The 19,840-nt window shown below is 39.6% G+C and overlaps 2 protein-coding genes across 7 annotated transcripts in view; both read right to left on the bottom strand.

The window, feature by feature from the left end:
• The window catches only part of C5H11orf65 (chromosome 5 C11orf65 homolog), a 154,748-nt gene that overhangs the window by 45,815 nt on the left and 89,093 nt on the right, over positions 1-19,840 (bottom strand). The window contains exon 1 of one of the 6 annotated variants that reach the window (XM_072611191.1): positions 56-1,966. The exons of 2 other annotated variants lie outside the window; for them this stretch is intronic. The gene's annotated coding sequence lies outside the window, so the exon portion shown is untranslated. Of the gene's footprint in view, positions 1-55; positions 1,967-19,840 lie in introns of those variants that run through there. 3 more of the 6 variants (XM_072611192.1, XM_072611188.1, XM_072611194.1) reach the window with 3 other exon arrangements.
• The window catches only part of POGLUT3 (protein O-glucosyltransferase 3), a 47,308-nt gene continuing 43,042 nt past the window's right edge, over positions 15,575-19,840 (bottom strand). Inside the window, 1 exon segment of the mRNA XM_072615673.1 lies at positions 15,575-19,716. Coding sequence (XP_072471774.1) covers positions 19,555-19,716 — 162 coding nt within the window. The 3' untranslated portion in view covers positions 15,575-19,554.

Here is a 19,840-nt window from a genome sequence, read left to right as displayed (position 1 = left end):
CCAGGCCCCGCCCCGCCTCCTCTCGGCCCCGCCCCCCTCGGTCACGTGTGCTTACGCTCCCGGCCGCAGGCTCCGGGAGGGGCTCTTTTTACTTGCACGGCTTTCCCAGACTTGGCCCGGAGCGCCTAATGCAGGCCCAGGACCCTGCTCCTCACACGTGCGGATGTCGGGGGCGCTTTTATTTGTTCGGTCTCTGGGTCCCCGGCGCCAAGCATGGTGCTGGATACTTGGGGCACACAGGAAGCTCCCCTTTTTATAACCACTCGGGACTTGGGGCGAATCTGTCCCCGCAAACATTTTACAGACACACTCGGAAAAACCACAGCACCGACCTTCTGCTGACCCCGCCTCTGACTCACGGGAGGAAGGGGCCCTCCACGAGAAGCCGGCCTTCCTGCATGAGAAACCGGGCCACTGGCGCCCGGGAGGCCGGGAGAGCCTAAGGCGAAGGCCCGCGGTTAAACATGGCGGGGCGGCCTTTCGGGCCAGTCTCTATTCGCACGACCGAGAGGTCCCTGGGTCAGGCGGGGATCGCTGGGGGGTGGGGCGGGGAAGCGCAGCGGGAGGCAGCAACGTTGGCGAGCCAGAGAGGGCACAGGGTTCTCGGAGTTACTGGGCAGGGGTCCCACCGCAAGCCTGGGGTGGTGGCGGGGTAGACTACAATTTCACCGCTGAGGAACCATTTCGCTTCGGGTTTCCCCGGTGACGGGCCCGGAAATGACGCAAGTCATCGCTTCCGGCCCCGCCTCCTGGACGGCTCCCGAGGTGGAGGAGCACGTGGGACCGAGGGCTGCGGGGTTGGCTGTCGTCACTTGTTACCAGGCGCTATCTCCGGGGAGGGGGCAACCGAGGCAGAACGTGGCCGCGAGATGGCGCCCAAGAAAAGGCAAGCTCCTTGAAATCTCTCCTCCTGGTGAGCTGACTTTGCCAAGGTCAGGCTGGTAGTAGATTAGTTAAGAGACGGAGAAGGGATTTCAAGGCCGCTCTCCCCTGTTTCCCAGAGGACAGGACAGTCTCCCCAGAACCTGTGTAAACTTTAAATGGATACTGTGGTCTTTAAGTGTCTGTGGAGAGAACGAACAGGGCAGCACTGTAAAGACTACCTGTATGGGTGCATCTTACATGAACATGTATCGTATACATGCCACGGACGGCTCCTGTTCTCTGGAGCTACAAAGGTGCGTGCACACACACCTATACGGACACACCTGAGGTGTGCGTGGAGTCCGTGCTGCGTGTTTATACTGTTTTATAAACTCCACGCTTACACTTCTGACGCAGGCGCGTCCGTCTGTGTAGACGGTGGGTGCTCGGAGGCCTAGACGTGGGCCCCGTTCTCCCTGGCCTCCCAATACCATCTCAGGCAGTTTGCCCAGCCCAAGGACGCAGCCTGCCCCAGTAACAACCAGCATCTCCCTTCCTGCTAGAGAACTCCTGACTGGCAGCGTGCTGGGTCACCATGACCTTAACTGCGTGTCCTAGGCTTGGACATACCTATTCTCCTTTACATTTGTCTTATCTAACAAGGCATTGATGAGAACAACCTGAGCCAGACCTGACCTTTGGTGGACTTAGTGACGTTTCAGGCCGAAAACCACACCTCCATGTAGCCCCCCCCCCCCATCCTGTTTATTTCTGATGAATTTTGGGTAAAATACCTGCTCATTAGACACAAAAAGTGCATATTCCTTTAAGAACTGACTGACCACTCCCTAGACCCGCCCCCAAACACCTAGTTAGCATATTTGGCACAAGTGATATTGTAAAATATCCTATATAAACTTTCCCTGTACCTCATTAAGGTTGCAGGTTCCCTAAGAACTCTTGCCCACTGAAAAGCGTAATAAATCTTTACCTTGCCTGGAACAATGCTTGAGTTCCTGAATTCTTCTTGAGTGCACCTGTCCCTGGTACCCTGGTCTTTGTGGAGGTCTCACACCCCTTTTCCAGCCCTTGTCATGTACATACGCATGCTATAGCTGTATACATAGTGTATATGTATATACAGTATATTTATAGTATATAGTTATAGTATATATGTACATATATAGCTATAAGCAAAGCAAAAGGTATATGTATAATACATATTGTGCACATGTAATATGTGTCTGTTCATTTAAAACTAATACCCCTGGGGGTGGAGCCAAGATGGCAGAGTAATAGCATGGACTTTCTAGAGTGTTCCTGCCAAGCCTAGCCAAATACCTGTAAAAAATGGCTCTAAACAAATTCTGGAGCTGCAGGACCCACGGAATGATGGAGTGAAGCAAATCTCCAGCCCAAGAGAGCCTGGAAGGTAGACAGGAAGTATCTTTTGCTCCAGGTTGGGAGTAGAACATAGTCCAATGTGGGCCATGAGTGCACAGAAGGGACCAGAGCAAGCCTTGAGGGAACTGAATCTCTCACATGGTAGTTTCCAGACTTGATGACCTCCAAAACACTGAGGATAAATTGGACCGTCAGTGGGAAAAGCCCTGTGGGACCAGTTCAGGAGAGTGGAGTGGTCCAGCCCCAGCCCCAGAGTGGCAGAGAGAGGAGGGGGAGGAGGAACCCACAGAAGCAGCAGGGGCAACTGCAGTCACTGTTTCTGGAACTCTAGGTCCACAGATTGTGGAGGGGAATCCAGTGGCTGACAGTACACCACCCCCCTGCACTGCAAGTAGGGAACTACCTTGACAAAGAGCTCAAAAGTCAAGTAAATGACTAGAGAAATGAGCAAAAACCAGAAAAAGAATTAGAATATAGACTCTTACTTTGGTGATGAGGAAGACCAAAGCATGCAAACAGAAGAAAACAAAGTCAAAGGTCCTCCATCCGAGCCTTCAAGAAAAATATGAGTTTGTCTCAGGCCATGGAACAGCTCAAAAAGAATTTTGAAAATCAGGTAAGAAAAGTAGAGGAAAATTTGGGAAGAAAAATGAGAGTGATTTAAGAAAATCATGGAAAACAAGTCAACAACTTGCTAAAGGAGACCCAAAAAAAATACAGAAGAAAATAACATTTTAAAAAATAGACTAACCCAAATGGCAAAAGAGATCCAAAAAGCCAAAGAGGAGAAGAATGCCCTAAAAAGCAGAATTGGCCAGATGGAAAAGGAGATCCAAAGGCACGCTGAAGTAAAAATTCCTTAAAGATTAGAATGGAGCAGATGGAAGCTAATGACTTTATGAAAAATCAAGAAATTATAAAACAAAACCAAAGGAATGATAAAAGAGCAGACAATGTGAAACTAGAATTTTCACAGTGAGATTCACAATGACCTCCCCTTCTCTGAACTTGATAAATCTAACCTCAAAATAAACAAGAAACAAGTTAAGGAGGTGAATAGAACTCTAGACAAGGTTGAGAATGACACTAATGAGACAACCTACCAAATTTTATGGGATACTGCAAAAGCAATTTGTAGGGGAAGTCTTATATCGTTGAGTGCCTACATGAATAAAATAGAGAAAGAAGAGATCAATAAATTGAGCATGTGGCTGAAAAAACTCAAAAAAGAACAAATTAAAAACTCCCAAGTAAATAACAAATTAGAAATACTGAAAACCAAAGGAGAGATTAATAAAATTGAAATTAAGAAAACTGTTGAAGTAATAAATAAAACTAGGCATTGGTTTTATGAAAAAACCAATAAAATTGATAAACCTTTGGTCAATTTGATTTAAAAAAGAAAGAAGAAAACCAAATTACCAATATCAAAAATGAAAAGGGTGAACTCACTTCCAAGGAGGAGGAAATTAAAACAATAATAAGAAATTACTTTGCCCAATTGTATGTCCATAAATTTGACAATCTAAATGAGATGGATGATTATTTTAAAAGATACAAATTGCCCAGACTAACAGAAGAGAAAGTTGAATACTTTAACCCCATCATCTGAGAAAAAGAAATTGAACAAGCTATCAATGAATTCCCTAGGAAAAAATCTCCAGGGCCAGATGGATTCACAAGTGAATTCTAGCAAACACTTAAAGAACAGTTAATTCTAATACTGTATAGACTATTTGGAAAAACTGGGGAAAAAGAAATCCTCCCAAATTCTTTTTTTGATACAAATATGGTTTTGATACCTAAACCAGGAAGAGCCAAAACAGAGAAAGAAAATTATAGACCAATTTCTCTAATGAATATAGATGCAAAAATTTTAAATAAGATTTTAGCAAAAAGAATACAATAACTAATCACGAGATTAATACATTATGATCAGATAGGATTCATACCAGGAATGCAGGGATGGCTCAATATTAGGAAAGCTATTAACATTATTGATCATGTCAACAACAAAACTAACAGAAGCCACATGATTATGTCAATAGATGCAGAACAAGCTTTTGACAAAATACAACATCCGTTCCTATTGAAAACACTGGAAAATATAGGAATAAATGGAACTTTCCATAAGATAATAAGTATCTAAATATCTAAAACCTTCAGCAAGCATTATATGCAATGGGGATAAGCTAGACGCACTTCCAATAAAATTAGGGGTGAAACAAGGATGTCCTTTATCACCACTATTATTCAATATGGGACTACAAATGTTAGCTGTAACAATAAGAGAAGAAAAAGAAAATGAAGGAATTAGAAACTAAGTTATCACTCTTTGCAGATGATATGATGATATACTTAGAGAATCCCAGAGAATCAAGTAAAAAACTACTTGAAATAATAAACAAAGTTTATTACTTACTTATTACTTTGTTTTCTTCTGTTGCAGGTTACAAAATAAACCACACAAATCTGCATTTCTGTATATTATTGACAAAGCCCAACAGCATGAGATAGAAAGAGAAATCCCATTTAAAGCTACAGTAGACACTATAAAATATTTGGGAGTCTACCTGCCAAAACAAATCCAGGGACTATATGAACACAATTACAAAACAGATTTCACACAAATAAAGTCAGATCTAAGTAAGTGGAAAAATATCAGGTGCTCATGGGTGGGCTGAGTCAATATAACAAAAATGACAATTCTATCTAAATTAATTTACCTCTTCAGTGCCATACTAATCAAACTATCAGATAATTATTTTGTAGAGGTAGAAAAAATATCAAAATTTATCTGAAAGAACAAAAGGTCCAGAATATCAAGGGAACTAATGAAAAGAAATGCTAGGGAAGGTGACCTGGCTCTACCAGATCTCAAATAGTATTATAAAGCAGCAATTATCAGAACCACTTGGTACTGGCTAAGAAACAGAAGGGTAGACCAGTGGAATAGGTTTGGTACCCAAGACACAGTAGTCAATAAATATAGCAATCTACTGTTTGATAAACCCATGGATCCCAGCTTCTGGGATAAGAACTCACTGTTTGACAAAAACTGCTGAGAAAACTGGATAAAAGTATGATGGAAACTAGGCATAGACCAATGCCTGACACTGTACACAAGAATAAAGTCCAAATGGGTACATGATCTAGGTGTAAAGACTGATACTATAGACAAATTAATGGAACAAGGAATAATGTATTAGATTTATGGAGAAAGGAAGAATTTTTGACAAACAGGAGATAGAAAACATTATGAAGTGCAAAATGGATAATTTTGATTACATTAAATTGAAAAGTTTTCACACAAACAAACTCAGTGCAGCCAAGATCAGGAGGGAAGCAGAAAACTGGGAAAGAATTTTTGCAGCTAGTATCTATGATAAAGGTCTCATTTCTAAAATATATAGAGAACTGAGTCAAATGTACAAAAATACAAGTCATTCCCCAATTGATAAATGGTCAAAGGATATGGTCAGAGGAAGAAATCAAAACTATCTATAGTCATATGAAAAAATGCTCTAAATCACTATTGATTAGAGAGATGCAAATCAAAACAACTCTGAGATACTGAGATACCACATCACACCTATCAGATTGGCTAACATGACAAAGCAGGATGATGATAAATGTTGGAGAAGATGTGGGAGAGTTGGAACACTAATTCATTGTTGGTGGAGCTGTGAGATGATCCAGCCATTCTGGAGAGTAATTTGGAACTATGCCCAAAGGGCTACAAAAATGTGCATACCCTTTGACCCAGCAATATTGCTTCTAGGACTGTATCCCCAAGAGATCATAAAAATTGGAAAGGGTCCCACATGTACAAAAATATTTATAGCAGCACTCTTTGTGTTGGTCAAAACCTGGAAATCAAGGGGATGCCCATCAGTTGGGGAATGAGTGAATAAATTGTGGTATATAAATGTAATGAAATACTGTTGTGCTATAAGAAATGATGAACATGAAGACTTCAGAGAGTCCTGGAAAGACTTATATGAACTGATGCTGAGTGAAAGGAGAAGAACCAGGAGAACTTTGTACACAGCAGCAACCACAGTGTGTGAGAATTTTTTCTGGTAGAATTAGAACTTCATTGCAATGCAAGGACTTAAAATATTCCCAGTGGTCTCTTAAGGCAATATGCCTTCCACATCCAGAGAAAGAACTATGGAATTGGATCGCAGAATGTAGCAGATCATTTTCTTTTGTGTTACATTTTAGTTTTATGATTTTTCCCATTCATTTTAATTTTTCTATGCAACATGTCTAAGGTGAAAATTATTTAGTAGGAATGTATGTGTAGAACCTATATAAAATTATATGCTGACTCAGAGAGGGAGGGGGGAAAGAAGGGGGAAGGGGGGAAGGAGGGAAAAAAATCTAAGTTATATGGAAGTGATTATAGAACACTGAAAACAAAATAATAAACAAAAAAAGAAAAAGAAAAAGATTAAGGTACTTGTCTAGGGTCACAGTTAGTATGTGGCAGAACCAAGATTTAAACAGAAGTCTTCTGACTCCAAGGACAGAGTTCTTACTTCTATATCACTCTGTGACGTAAGTCAGTTTTTGGAATATAAATACACTGAGAAGCATAGTCATTTAATTTCTTATTAATTAATATATTAACTAAGTGAGTTATAGCTAGTTGATAGGAAGGTCTGTCTTATGCCCCAAATATGGGGAACAAATAACTGGGAAGAGAGGAATGCTAATGACACTAATTAGCTGTCATAATCCCTTCCTTGGCTCTCAATTTTCTCACGTATGGAATTTTGATGGGGAAGAGATTGAATGGGGTATATAAATTAGATGGTTTCTAACAGGATATAAATAACAATGTAATAGGATAAATAAAAAATAAAAAAGAAATTCACAATGAAAATTTCATTGGAAAAACAACTGACCTGGAAAATAGATCCAGGAGAGACAATTAAAAAATTAAAAGCCGTGATCAAAAAAAGAGCCTAGACATTATCTTTCATAAAATTACCAAAGAAAACAGCCTTGATATTCTAGAATCAGAGGGTAAAGTCAATGTTGAAAGAATGCACCAATCACCTCCTGAAAGAGATCCCAAAAGAAAAACTCCTAGGAATATTGTAGCCAAATTCCAGAGTTCCCAGGTCAAGGAGAAAATATTGCAAGCAGCCAGAAAGAAGCAATCCAAGTATTATGAAAATACAATCAGGATAACATAAGATCTAGCACCTTCTACGTTAAGAGATCAAAGGGCTTGGAATATGATATTCCAGATGTCAAATGAGCTAGGATTAAAACCAAAAATCACCTACCCAGCAAAACTGACCATAATACTTAAGGGGGGAAAAATGGTAATTCAATGAAATAGAGGACTTTCAAGCATTCTTGATGAAAAGACCAGAACTGAATGGAAGATTTGACTTTCAAACACAAGAATCAAGAGAAGCATGAAAAGGCAAACAGTAAAGAGAAATCATAAGGGATTTACTAAAGTTGAACTGTTTACATTCCTACATGGAAAGATAATATATGAAAAGCTTGAGACTTTTCTCAGTATTTGGGTAGTGGGAGGGATTATACACATATAGACAAAGGGCACAGGGTGAGTTGAATAGGAAGGGATGATATCTAAAAAAATAAAATTAAAGGGTGAGAGAGGAATATATTGGGAGGAGAAAGGGAGAAATGGAATGGGGCAAGTTATCTCATAAAAGAGGCAAGAAAAAACTTTTTCAATGGAGGGGAATAGGAAGGAGGTAAGAGGGAAAAAGTGAAGCTTACTCATCACTTTTGGCTTAAGGAGGGAATAACATGCACACTCAATCTGGTGTGAAAATCTATCTTACACTACAGGAAAGCAGGAGAGAAGGGGATAAATGGGGTAAGGGGGGAGATGATTGAAGGGAGGGCAAATGGGAGGAGGGGGTAATTAGAAGTAAACACTTTTGGGGAGGGACAAGGTCAAAAGAGAATAGAAGAAATGGGAGGCAGGATAGGATGGTAGGAAATACAGTCTTTCACAACACGACTTTTATGGAAGTCTTTTGCATCACCACACATGTATAACCTATATTGAATTGCTTGTCTTATCAGAGGGGATGGGTGGGGAGGGAGCAAGAGAGAGAAGCTGGAACTCAAAGTTTTAAAACAAATGTTAAAAATTGTTTTTACATGCAACTGGGAAATAAATACATGTAATGGGGTATAGAAATCTATCTTGCCCTACAAGAAAATAGAAGAGATGAGGATAAGGGAGGGGAAGGGTGTGATAGAAGTGAGGGCAGATTGGGGGAAGGGGTAACCAGAATGCACAGTGTCTTGGGGTGGGGAAAGAGGAGAGATGGGGAGAAAATTTGGAACTCAAAATCTTGTGGAAATGAATGTTGAAAACTAAAAATAAATAAACAAACCGAATAAATAAATTTTAGAAACTAAAACCTCCCCTCCACACACACATCAGACACACAGATATAAATACATAGTTATGAGCAAACCAAGGGCAGGCTTTCACATTCTTGGAATGGAAACTCATTCATTGTTCAATAACAGCATTTATATAGTGCTTTAAGGTCTACCAGGCTGGTAACAAATATTATCCTATTATCCCTCACAACAACTCTAGGAGTTGGTGCTATTATTATAATCTCCATTTTACAAAAAAAAAACAAAAAAAACCCAACTGAGGCTGACAGGTTAAGTGACTTGCCTAATTTCACACAGCTACTAAGTGTCTGAGGCAGTATATGAACTCAGGTCTGCCTCTTGATTCAAGGTCTTGCTCAATTTAATAGTATTTAGTGGAGAGCCATATCATTGTTTGGGCTCTGGTGGTTCAGAGTGAGTGTAAATAGCATTTGTTTCTCTTTTGGTCAGAAACCCTGAGGGTCTTCCCCTTCAAGATTGTTTGTTTGTTTTTGGACTAGATAAAAGTGACCCTCCTTTGCCTGTTTTCTTATCCAACTTTAATCATTGAATGTGCATTGCCTTCGACCAACTGAAACCTGGGAAAGACCTTGACTTAGAAAGGCCAAGGTCTCCCATTGCATCTAGGGCCATCTCCAATCATACTGATCTATATCTTGCTACAGGACCCAGGATGGCTCTGGAACAGAAAGTGAGGCTGCTGACTTTGCACATCTCTGCCTCTCTTAAATCCAACTTACTTGCAAGTCATGAAATCACCATCCCCAATGAAGGACAATCAACAGTAGTCCCTCATTTACTTGCCCTACTCCCTTCTAATAAAGTCCATGTTTTGAGGAATATATATGTCTTATTGATGTGGATATTTCATCCATCACTATAGAAAGATTGAAACCCATTCCCCATCTTCTCATTATGTGGGATTCATATCTATATCGTCTTGTTAATTTTTAGAAATAATTTTTATTTTTTTTCTGTACTTGAGAAACAACAAATAACATGAATATTCCATTTGCAAAAAAGAACATTGTATAGAAAACAAACTTCTATCACAAGCAGTTCTTTTTTTAAAAAGCACATAATAAATTCAGTATGTTCTTTTTAAAGCTGTCCTGCTTGTCTATGTCTCCCTCAGAACCTCTTTCTGTTTTCTTCTATGTATTTTTAAAAATGTTTCAGTCACCCTCTTCCTGCTATTCTTTTTGGACATCATTACTGATCTCTTGTTCTTTGACCCCCACAATTCAAGATTAAATTATCTAGCCTCTATTAAACTTTAAATACTTTGTCCAGACCTATAATTTTATTGCATTGTTGTTATCAAAGGATGTGCTTAATATTTCTATTTTTCTGTATTTATGAGGTTTTTCTGTCCTATTTCTCTTACAAAGCATTTCCCTCAGAATACCTCTGAGATAGGTTGTGTATTATCCCTATTCCATAGATGAGGAAGATGAGACACAGGATCATGCAGCCAGTAGACAACTGAGCCTGCATCAGTGCACTTTTCAGTACACCATAATGCTTCTCAAAGTTGCTCCAGTTTATCACCAAATATTAGGAGCATGCTGAAGGATGGAACATGCACTCACAGACTGGTCAAGGAAGCAAGGCAGGGAATTGTAAGAAGCAGAAATGAGAAAGGAGTGTATTTGAAACTGCTACCACCTAGCCCACAAATGCCAACAAAATCTTCTGAGAGTCTGTTGGAGTTCTTATCAGAGTAATATATGTTGCTTACATTCATAATTGAAAGAAATTATAAAATACAGTTAGAAATTAGGGAAGAACTTCTGGGTCATGTGAACAGTAAAAATAGAGAATCCCCACAACCTCTCAAACCTCTCCAAAACAGAAATTATGCACAAAGATAAAGTAATTTCAGCTGTATCCATAATCTAGGACACTAAGAATCTAAAATGTTTTTAAAAACTCCTAAAACCATGAACAGCTGTTCATTGACCCAGATCTCAGCAGCCCTGTTCCATATCCCAAGCTACTGGCAGCAAGGTTGCTGTAGCAGACCCAAGGAGGTATAGATTAGTGATGGGCTGCATAATCAGGGACATCATGGGGGAGGGTCCTTTCCATGGGGCAGTGAGTTCTCTGACACATGAAATAATGTATTATTCTGGAAGTGAGGCACAATGGAAAAGGGCAATCCACAAGGTAAGTCCCACAAGTCAGTGGCAGAAACCTCCTCTAGGGAGGAGAGCCTAAAGTGGATACTTTAGATTAGAAGCTTTTATTGTATGAAGAATACAGAGAAAAGAGAGAAACTAGGTCGTTACAGAGGTCATAAATCAGAGAATGAGGATCTAGAGTAGACAGAAAGAGAGGGTAGATAGGGAAATCCTTTTTGGAAAAGGATGCAAAAAAAAACCTTTAAAACTAATGAACAGGACTAGTTGAAGGAGATGAAAGGAAAGAAAAATCTACTTGAGTAATTGAAAGGAAAAAAAGGAGCATTATATAATCAAAGTTCATGAAAATAAAGATGCCATTTTTACCCTTCCAACTTCACAGACTCATTGAAATCTATCCAGATTAAGAATTTCAGCTCTAGATGTTAGTGTTCTTTTCCTACTCAAATTCTCCAAGAACATTTTTGTCTAGATATCTCTTCTTCTATCATTCTATATTGTATTTGTACTCTCTTTCTATAACATGTATGGTAGTAGTGTGTCTTTGTGATCCTTTACGACTAGTTGGGACCATTGACAGAGGTGACCATCAATCAACCCAACACTCCACCTCACACTACTACATAACCCTCTCTGGTCCATCTTGTCCAGGAATAGGGGGATCATATCACCAATTTATCTATGCCTTTTTGTTTCCCAAAATTTTTTTTATTTCAATTAACTCCACTCATGATTATAGTCATGGTTAAACAGTATTTAATCATAAAAATGTAATAAAATTCAAAGCAAAAGTCATATATATATATATATATATATATATATACATATATTTCATTTATATATAATATATACATATGGGGCAGCTAGGTGGTGCAGTGGATAGAGCACCAGTGCAGGAGTCAGGAGGACCTGAGTTCAAATCTCCCCTCAGACACTTGACACTCACTAGCTGTGTGACCTTGGGCAAGTCACTTAACCCCAACTGCCTCATCCTGGGTCATCTCCAGTCAACCTGATGAATAGTTGGTCACTGGATTCAGATGGCTCTGGAGGAGAAGTGAGGCTGGTGACCTGCACAGCCCTCCCTCACTCAAAGTCAAGTGCAAGTCATGTCGTCATTTCTCTGATGGCCTGGTCTTCTTCGGCAATGAACGATGAACACACAATATATACATATATACTCTGTGTGTGTGTGTGTGTGTGTATTCCACTCACATCGTTGGTCCTACAAGGCAAGAAAAATGCCATTCAAGTTGGCATTCAGTTCCCTCTGACTGCAGCTTTCCCAGCTGAGGTATGGATCTCAGAAACATGAAATCAACACCTGATCATCAATGACCAGATGTAAGAGGCATAGGAAGACACTGTGTAAACCCATAGAAGATAAAGGGACTTGAAATCCAGAGATTCCCTCTCAGAGACCACTTGTTACCACCCACCCTGCTAGCAACCAGAAGTCTTTTTTTCATTCTCACTGTCATTGGTTCCACTTGCCTCTGCAGGATGAGCAATTATCTGTCCTTCAATAGAAGTTGATGCTTAAAAGCCCCAAAGACTAGCACAGCATGAAGCCCAGCAGTGGGAAAATCAGTATGCTGAATCTCTCAGGCACTGATTCCTCTCATCTCTTCATGCTTGAAATCCCATGCCAGTTTTTCTCACATAATCTCTGTTCTTTGCCCTTCCCATCAGTGCCCCTATAGGGGAGCAATATATTCCTGTTACATGCTTTATTTATCTGTGTGCCTGTATTCTACCTATTTGGCTATAAACTCCTTGAGGGAAGAGACTGAGGTGTTTTTTAACCTTTGTATCCTCAGCATCTATCATACTACCTTATACATAATGAGCACTTAATATATTGAATTAAATACATGAATACCAGTATTTTGTCTTCGTTAGAATATCCAGACATTTTTCAAAGGAATGTAGTATGACAACATTCTTAGAGGTTATTCCTTATACATGATTTCCTCTTAATAATCTATTAAGAACACAAGATCTGAGAATTTATCTAAATTCTTTTTGCTTCTGTTAATACTTTACACATGGAGGAGCCAAGATGGCAGAATAGAAAGATACACATACACTAGTTCCTAACCCACAGCCCATAAAATACCTGTAAAGAAGAACTCCCAACAAATTCTGGAGCAACAGAAGCCACAGAACAACAGAGTGGAGGAGATTTCTGTTCCAGAGAGACCTGAAAAACTGACATGAAAGATCCGTCGTGCACCAGACCCAGAGCAGAGCCCAGCCCTGCCTTGGCTGCCCGGCACCAAGAGGAGCAGGTTCGAGCAGGCTTCAAGGACAGAATCTCCAGCAGCAGCGCAAGTCCCTCCACCCACAGGAGCCAAAGGTCAGTGAGAGGGTCTTTTCAGCTCTCCGAGAAGGGAGCGGGCTGTCTCCATAACTCAGGCCCCCTCGGGAGGCAGCAGTGGAGACAGCAGCAGACAAGGGCTCCCAAAGCAGGCAGGAGCTTGGATCCATTGTTGAAGGTCTCCATGTAAACCCCCAGAGGGAACTGAGCCCCGTGTGGCAGCCCTTCCCCCACCTGAGCACCTGAACTTAATCTTACACTGAATAGCAGCCCCACCCCCACCCAAAGCCCTGAGGCTGGGAAGCAGCATTTGAATCTCAGCCCCCAAGCACTAGCTGGGTGGAACTGGAGGTGAGGTGGGTGTGGAGAGGACACTCAGAAGTCAAGTCACTGGCTGGGAAAATGCCCAAAAAAGGGAAAAAAAAATAAGACCATAGAAGGTTACTTTCTTGGTGAACAGATATCTCCTCTCATCCTTTCTGATGAGGAAAAACAATGCTTACCATCAAGGAAAGACATAGAAGTCAAGGCTTCTGTATCCCAAACATCCAGAATAAATATTCAATGGGCTCAGGCCATGGAAGAGCTCAAAAAGGATTTTGAAAATCAAGTTAGAGAGGTGGAGGAAAAACTGGGAAGAGCAATGAGAGAGATGAAAGAAAAGCATGAAAAGCAGGTCAACACCTTGCTAAAGGAGACCCAAAAAAATTCTGAAGAAAATAACACCTTGAAAAATAGGCTAACTCAATTGGCAAAAGAGGGTCAAAAAGCCAATGAGGAGAAGAATGCTTTCAAAAGCAGAATTAGCCAAATGGAAAAGGAGGTTCAAAAGCTCACTGAAGAAAATAGGTCTTTAAAAATTAGAATGGAACAGATGGAGGCTAATGACTTTAAGAGAAATCACAAAACAAAACCAAAAGAATGAAAAATGGAAGATAATGTGAAATATCTCATTGGAAAAACAACTGACCTGGAAAATAGATCCAGGAGAGACAATTTAAAAATTATGGCACTATCTGTAAGCCATGATCAAAAAAAGAGCCTAGACATCATCTTTCATGAAATTATCAAGGAAAACTGCCCTGAGATTCTAGAACCAGAGGGCAAAATAAGTATTCAAGGAATCCACTCATCACCGCCTGAAAGAGATCCAAAAAGAGAGACTCCTAGGAACATTGTGGCCAAATTCCAGAGTTCCCTGGTCAAGGAGAAAATATTGCAAGCAGCTAGGAAAAAACAATTCAAGTGTTGTGGAAATACAATCAGGATAACACAAAATCTAGCAACTTCTACATTAAGGGATTGAAGGGCATGGAATATGATATTCCAGAAGTCAAAGGAACTGGGACTAAAACCAAGAATCACCTACCCAGAAAAACTGAGTATAATACTTCAGGGGAAAGAATGGTCTTTCAATGAAATAGAGGACTTTTAAGCATTCTTGATGAAAAGATCAGAGCTGAAAAGAAAATTTGACTTTCAAACACAAGAATGAAGAGAAGCATGAAAAGGTAAACAACAAAGAGAAGTCATAAGGGACTTTACTAAAGTTGAACTGTTTATATTCCTACATGAAAAGACAATATTTGTAACTCTTGAAACTATTCAGTATCTGAGTACTGGGTGGGATTACACACACACACATGCACATGCACACACTCAAGGAGACAGAGTGCACAGAGTGAATTGAATAGGATGGGATCATATCTTTAAAAAATGAAATTAAACGGTGAGAGAGAAATATATTGGGAGGAGAAAGGGAGAAATAGAATGGGGCAAATTATCTCTCATAAAAGAGGCAAGCAAAAGACTTTTTAGTGGAAGGAAAAAGAGGGGAGGTGAGAGAAAAACATGAAGCTTACTCTCATCACATTCGATTGAAGGAAGGAATAAAATGCTCACTCATTTTGGTATGAAAACCTATCTTACAATACAGGAAAGTGGGAGAGAAGAGGATAAGCAGGGTGGGGGGGATGATGGAAGGGAGGGCAATGGGAGGAGGGAGAAATTTGAAGTCAACACTCTTGGGGAGGGACAGGATCCAAAGAGAGAATAGAAACAATGGGGGGCAGGATAGGATGGAGGGAAATATAGATAGTCTACACAACATGACTATTATGGAAGTCATTTGCAAAACTACACAGATATGGCCTATATTGAATTGCTTGCCTTCCCAAAGGGAATGGGTGGGGAGGGAGGAATGAAGAGAAGTTGGAACTCAAAGTTTTAGGAACAACTGTCGAGTACTGTTCTTGCCACTAGGAAATAAGAAATAGAGGTAAAGGGGTATAGAAAGTTATCTTGCCCTACAGGACAAAAGAGAAGATGGGGACAAGGGAAGGGAGGGATGATAGAGGAGAGGGCAGATTGGTGATAGAGGCAATTAGAATACTTGGTGTTTTGGGGTGGGGGGAGGGAACAGGTGGGGAGAGAACTTGGAACCCAAAATTTTGTGAAAATGAATGTTAAAAGTTAAATAAATAAATTTAAAAAATACTTTACACAGCTCCTTAAGGTAATTAAATAAAATAAATATTTATAAATCACCTACTAGCACCATTCTGCAACCACAGCTTACAAAGTATCCTAGGGTAAATCCTTTTATCTAGTGTGGTTGGGGACTGGGTGAGATGTTCTCATTTATCAGATATTCTTGCTAATAGATACTTACCATGTGTTGCAGGGTCCACTAAACTGTGCATGCTGTATTTCATTTCAATGTTTCTTGTTTCCATGACATGTATTAGCATGTATTTTTATCTTAGAGTTTTGTAACTGCAAATGCCATCTTTCCTCTGGGGAATGTAAGTGAATTGAGAGTGCTTGCTAAAGACTATGTATATGGACACACATATTTATACAAAAGTAGATGAATAATTTTGGCCTTTCTTTCCCTTGTTAGGATTTCTGTGTCTTATGGGTTTATTCTCTCCCTACCCAGTAGAATCTAAGTTAGCATTCATATGTAGAATATCAAAGGAAAACTCTTTAAGCAGTTCCATCAAAGGCCTTTGAGTCTATTTCAAAGATCAACCCAAGATTGTCCTACTTGTATAGATGCAGAGCTCTTTGAGATGACTCATGTACATATTAATTGGCTGTTATCCTGTGTACCTGTGTAGTTTTAATTGCTTCTTGCTTTCACCCCTGAAATAAGCCTAGAGAATCTACCTGTTTTCTCAGCTGTAACTTCATGGATAAGTATTCACCTAGGGCCAATGGGTCTCATAGGATCTGGGATCATAGAAAAGATTTTGTTAACTAACCTTGAATAAATTGAGAAATATTCCAATCCCATATTCTTATCCTTTTCAACCAATTACTGTGCCCAAAGATTTGAAAGTATAGAATTGGAAGCAGAGATCTTAGATAAAACTCAACCATCTTCAATTTGGAACCCCTGGAAAGGAGGGATGATTCCTAACATGTCATTGATGGCAGGCTTTCTGTACAGAAAGAGAAATAGACTATGCTATCCTTGAGGAAACTGCCACACATCCCTCTAATTTGAACACAGATTTGGAGGACCACAGCACCTCCCATTTTGTCTCCAGCATACTATAACAAATATCCTTTAATAAATCCTATTTGGATACAGAAGTCACATGTGAGTTTTTAAATTTTCCCTTTCCCTGGTATAGGTGCTAAATTATCACATAATCACACATTTGCCAGATATAGGAATTGAAATGAGAGGGAGAAATTTATGAAGTTCCCTCATTTCAAAACTCCTTCAATTCTAAGCTCAAATTCAAATTGTTGCAGTGATGGGCTTTAATTCATCGTATGTTACATACAATTTACCAATTTTCAAAGTCGAAGTATAATACATACATTTAACATACAAACTACATAATTATTTAATTTTTCACTAATAATATGAAAGTTACAGGATTGTTTGGTGATAATCATTATAATGGACCTATGCTATTAATGCTAGACTGTGAATCCTCCCCACTCCCCCCACAAAGGCAAGGGCTATAACTTTACTATTTTTGTATTTCCTTCATGTGTATCACAATAATTTTTCACACAATAGATTTATTGCTTATAGTTTTTGAATGAATGACTGTGCATGTGAATGAATAAATGAATGATATTCATGTAGTGGAAATAAAATCCCAGATTATAGAATACGGTATAAACATTTTTATTGTATTTATTTTAATTTGTCCTAAAACCACCTTTTTCATGCGACAAGAGATGTTTCCCCCACTACGTCAGTTATCCTGAGATTTGATTATCCTATGTTCGTTTTGTTGAAAGTATAATATTTTTTCCTTTATGCGTGTCACAACAAAATTCCCTGACTCTCTTTGCTGGAATCATGATTTTCAGTCATCTCTTATTCTTACTAGTAACTCTTGGTCTATACATTTCAGGTTTTTATAGACTTCAGTCAAGCTACTTACAGACTTTATGATCTTGGAAAAATCACTTCTATTTGAGCTTAATTACATCATTTGTAAAATGAGGAGCTGGATTAAATAGCTAAAGCTATTTCCAGCTCTGAATTCTGTAATACTGTCTGGTAAACCTTAATGTTTCTAAGGTATAGAAACCTAATCTCTTCAGTTAATCGATGCTCCACACCCCCTTAATAATTTTCTTGTATATCTCTGGACGTTTTCCAATCCTACAATTTTTTTTAAGGTGCAATGACTGTAGCGGTCTTGTGTGTGGAACCGTCAAAGTTTTATAAGCAGGTATTTCATGGTTTCTGTTTTGATTTCAGAATCCTTCCTTGTGATACCCAGAATTTATAAGTTGTACCATCTTTGGAAACTTAACAAATGCTAAGCTAAAGACTTTGAAAATTTTTTTAATGTGGTACAGCAACTTGAATTTTTTTCCTAGACTCAATGTGTGTGTAATACATGTATGTGCACACACATGTACACATACATGTGTGTATATTACATACGTATGTACTGTATATATAGCATACACACATATGTGTGTTTACTTAAGTGTAAATATTTAGTAGGCACCTAAGTAGTTCAATAAATAGAGGGCTGGATGTAGAGTCAGGAACATGAGTGTGAACTAGCCTCAGACATCCCCTAGCTGTGTGACTCTAGCCAAGTCACTCAATCTCTCCGTCTCAGTTTCATCATCTGTAAAATGGGCATAACAGTGCCTTCATCACAGGGTTGTTGTGAAGATCAAAATGAAGAAACATAAGTAAACTGCTTGGCAAACCTGAAGAGGCTGTATTATTATATGGATACCATAGAAGCACTTCTGTGAGCTCTACTTGAAGGATCTCGAAAAAGATCAGCCCAGCAGTCCATTTAGGAAAACAATAGCTCGCATTTATATAGTGCTTCAGAGTTTGTAAAGTATTTTAAAAATCTGAACTCATTTTATCCTCATAGCACCATCTTTGACTCTTTACTCTCTCTCACCCCTCCCCTAAATATCCAGTCCATTGCCAAGGCCCAGCAACTCTAACTTCCATATGTGTTCTTTTCTGTCCTCTGATGCCACTGCTGCCTTTGCACTGACCCGCACCACCTCACACCTAGAGGGCTACAATAGCCTCCTAGTTAATCTTCCTGCCTCAAATCTTTCCCCACTCTTGTCTAACTTATACTCAATTATCAAAAGCACAAGTCTGACCATGTTGCCCCTTGGCCTCCGATTCAGTTAACTCCGGTGCCTCCCTATTAGCTGTAGAATCAAATTTTAAATCCCCGAGTTGGTCTTAAAGCCCACCATGACCTGACCCCATCTTGCCTTTCCAGTCCACTATTTTGTAGCCCTCTGTGATCTGATAACACCGCGTTCTTCACTATTCTACACCACTCCATCTCCCAACTCTACATTTTCACCAGCTGTCCTCTTGTCCAGAATTCTTTCCATCCTCAGCTTGGCCTCCTAGCTTCCCTGGCTTTTTTTAGTCTCAGTTAAAATCCCACCTTCTTCAAGAAGGCTTTCTAAGTTCTACTTAATGCTAGTGCGTTCTTCTGACCACCAATTTATTTTTTGTATATATGTGTGCGTGTGCGTGTGTGTGTGTGTGGATGTGGGTGTGTGTGTGTATATAAAAGTTTCCCCATTCCTTGAGGACAGGAGCTACTTTTCTCTTTCTTTGTATCCCTGGTGCTTAGCCCAATGGCTGACTCATAGTAGGCACTTAATAAATGCTTGTTGACTAGAAGAAACAATTCTCCAAGTTTTCCAAGTGCTTTTTATTCCAACAACCCTCTGAGGCGAGTAGTGTTAATATAATTATTGCCATTCTATCATGCAGAGGCTGAGGCTCACTGAGGTAAGGTGATACATGTTCACAGAGCAAGTTTTGAAATCCCAGTCCCCTGACTGCAAGCCCAGTTCTATTTCTACTACCACATATAGCTTTCTACCATCAACTTAACTACTGGAAATTCTGCTCTGTTTTTCATGACTTCAATTCAAATCAAAGATGTATCTGGGATATATAGGGCTATGTTTCTGGGACATCTTTAAAACTCTCCAGTGGCTTTCTCGCAATGTTGTCTCCTTTCGCGGAGGAATAAGCTCCATCCCATCACAGATTTCAGGCTTGCTGGACTGAAGTACAACATATTTCTGAAACATAGAAGTGTTTGATGGCGGCTAAAATACAGCTGCAGGTTTTCCCCTTCTCTCTTCTTCAGCTTTGTCTCCTGGAGTGCCTTCCTATTTTCTACATTTCACCAAACTGTTGTGGGTA

This window comes from Notamacropus eugenii, chromosome 5 (assembly GCF_028372415.1).
Source record: "Notamacropus eugenii isolate mMacEug1 chromosome 5, mMacEug1.pri_v2, whole genome shotgun sequence".
NCBI classification, from domain to species: Eukaryota; Metazoa; Chordata; class Mammalia; order Diprotodontia; family Macropodidae; genus Notamacropus; species Notamacropus eugenii.
The sequence above is the reverse complement of the archived record's forward strand: the minus strand, read 5'-3'. Positions and strand labels throughout refer to the sequence as shown.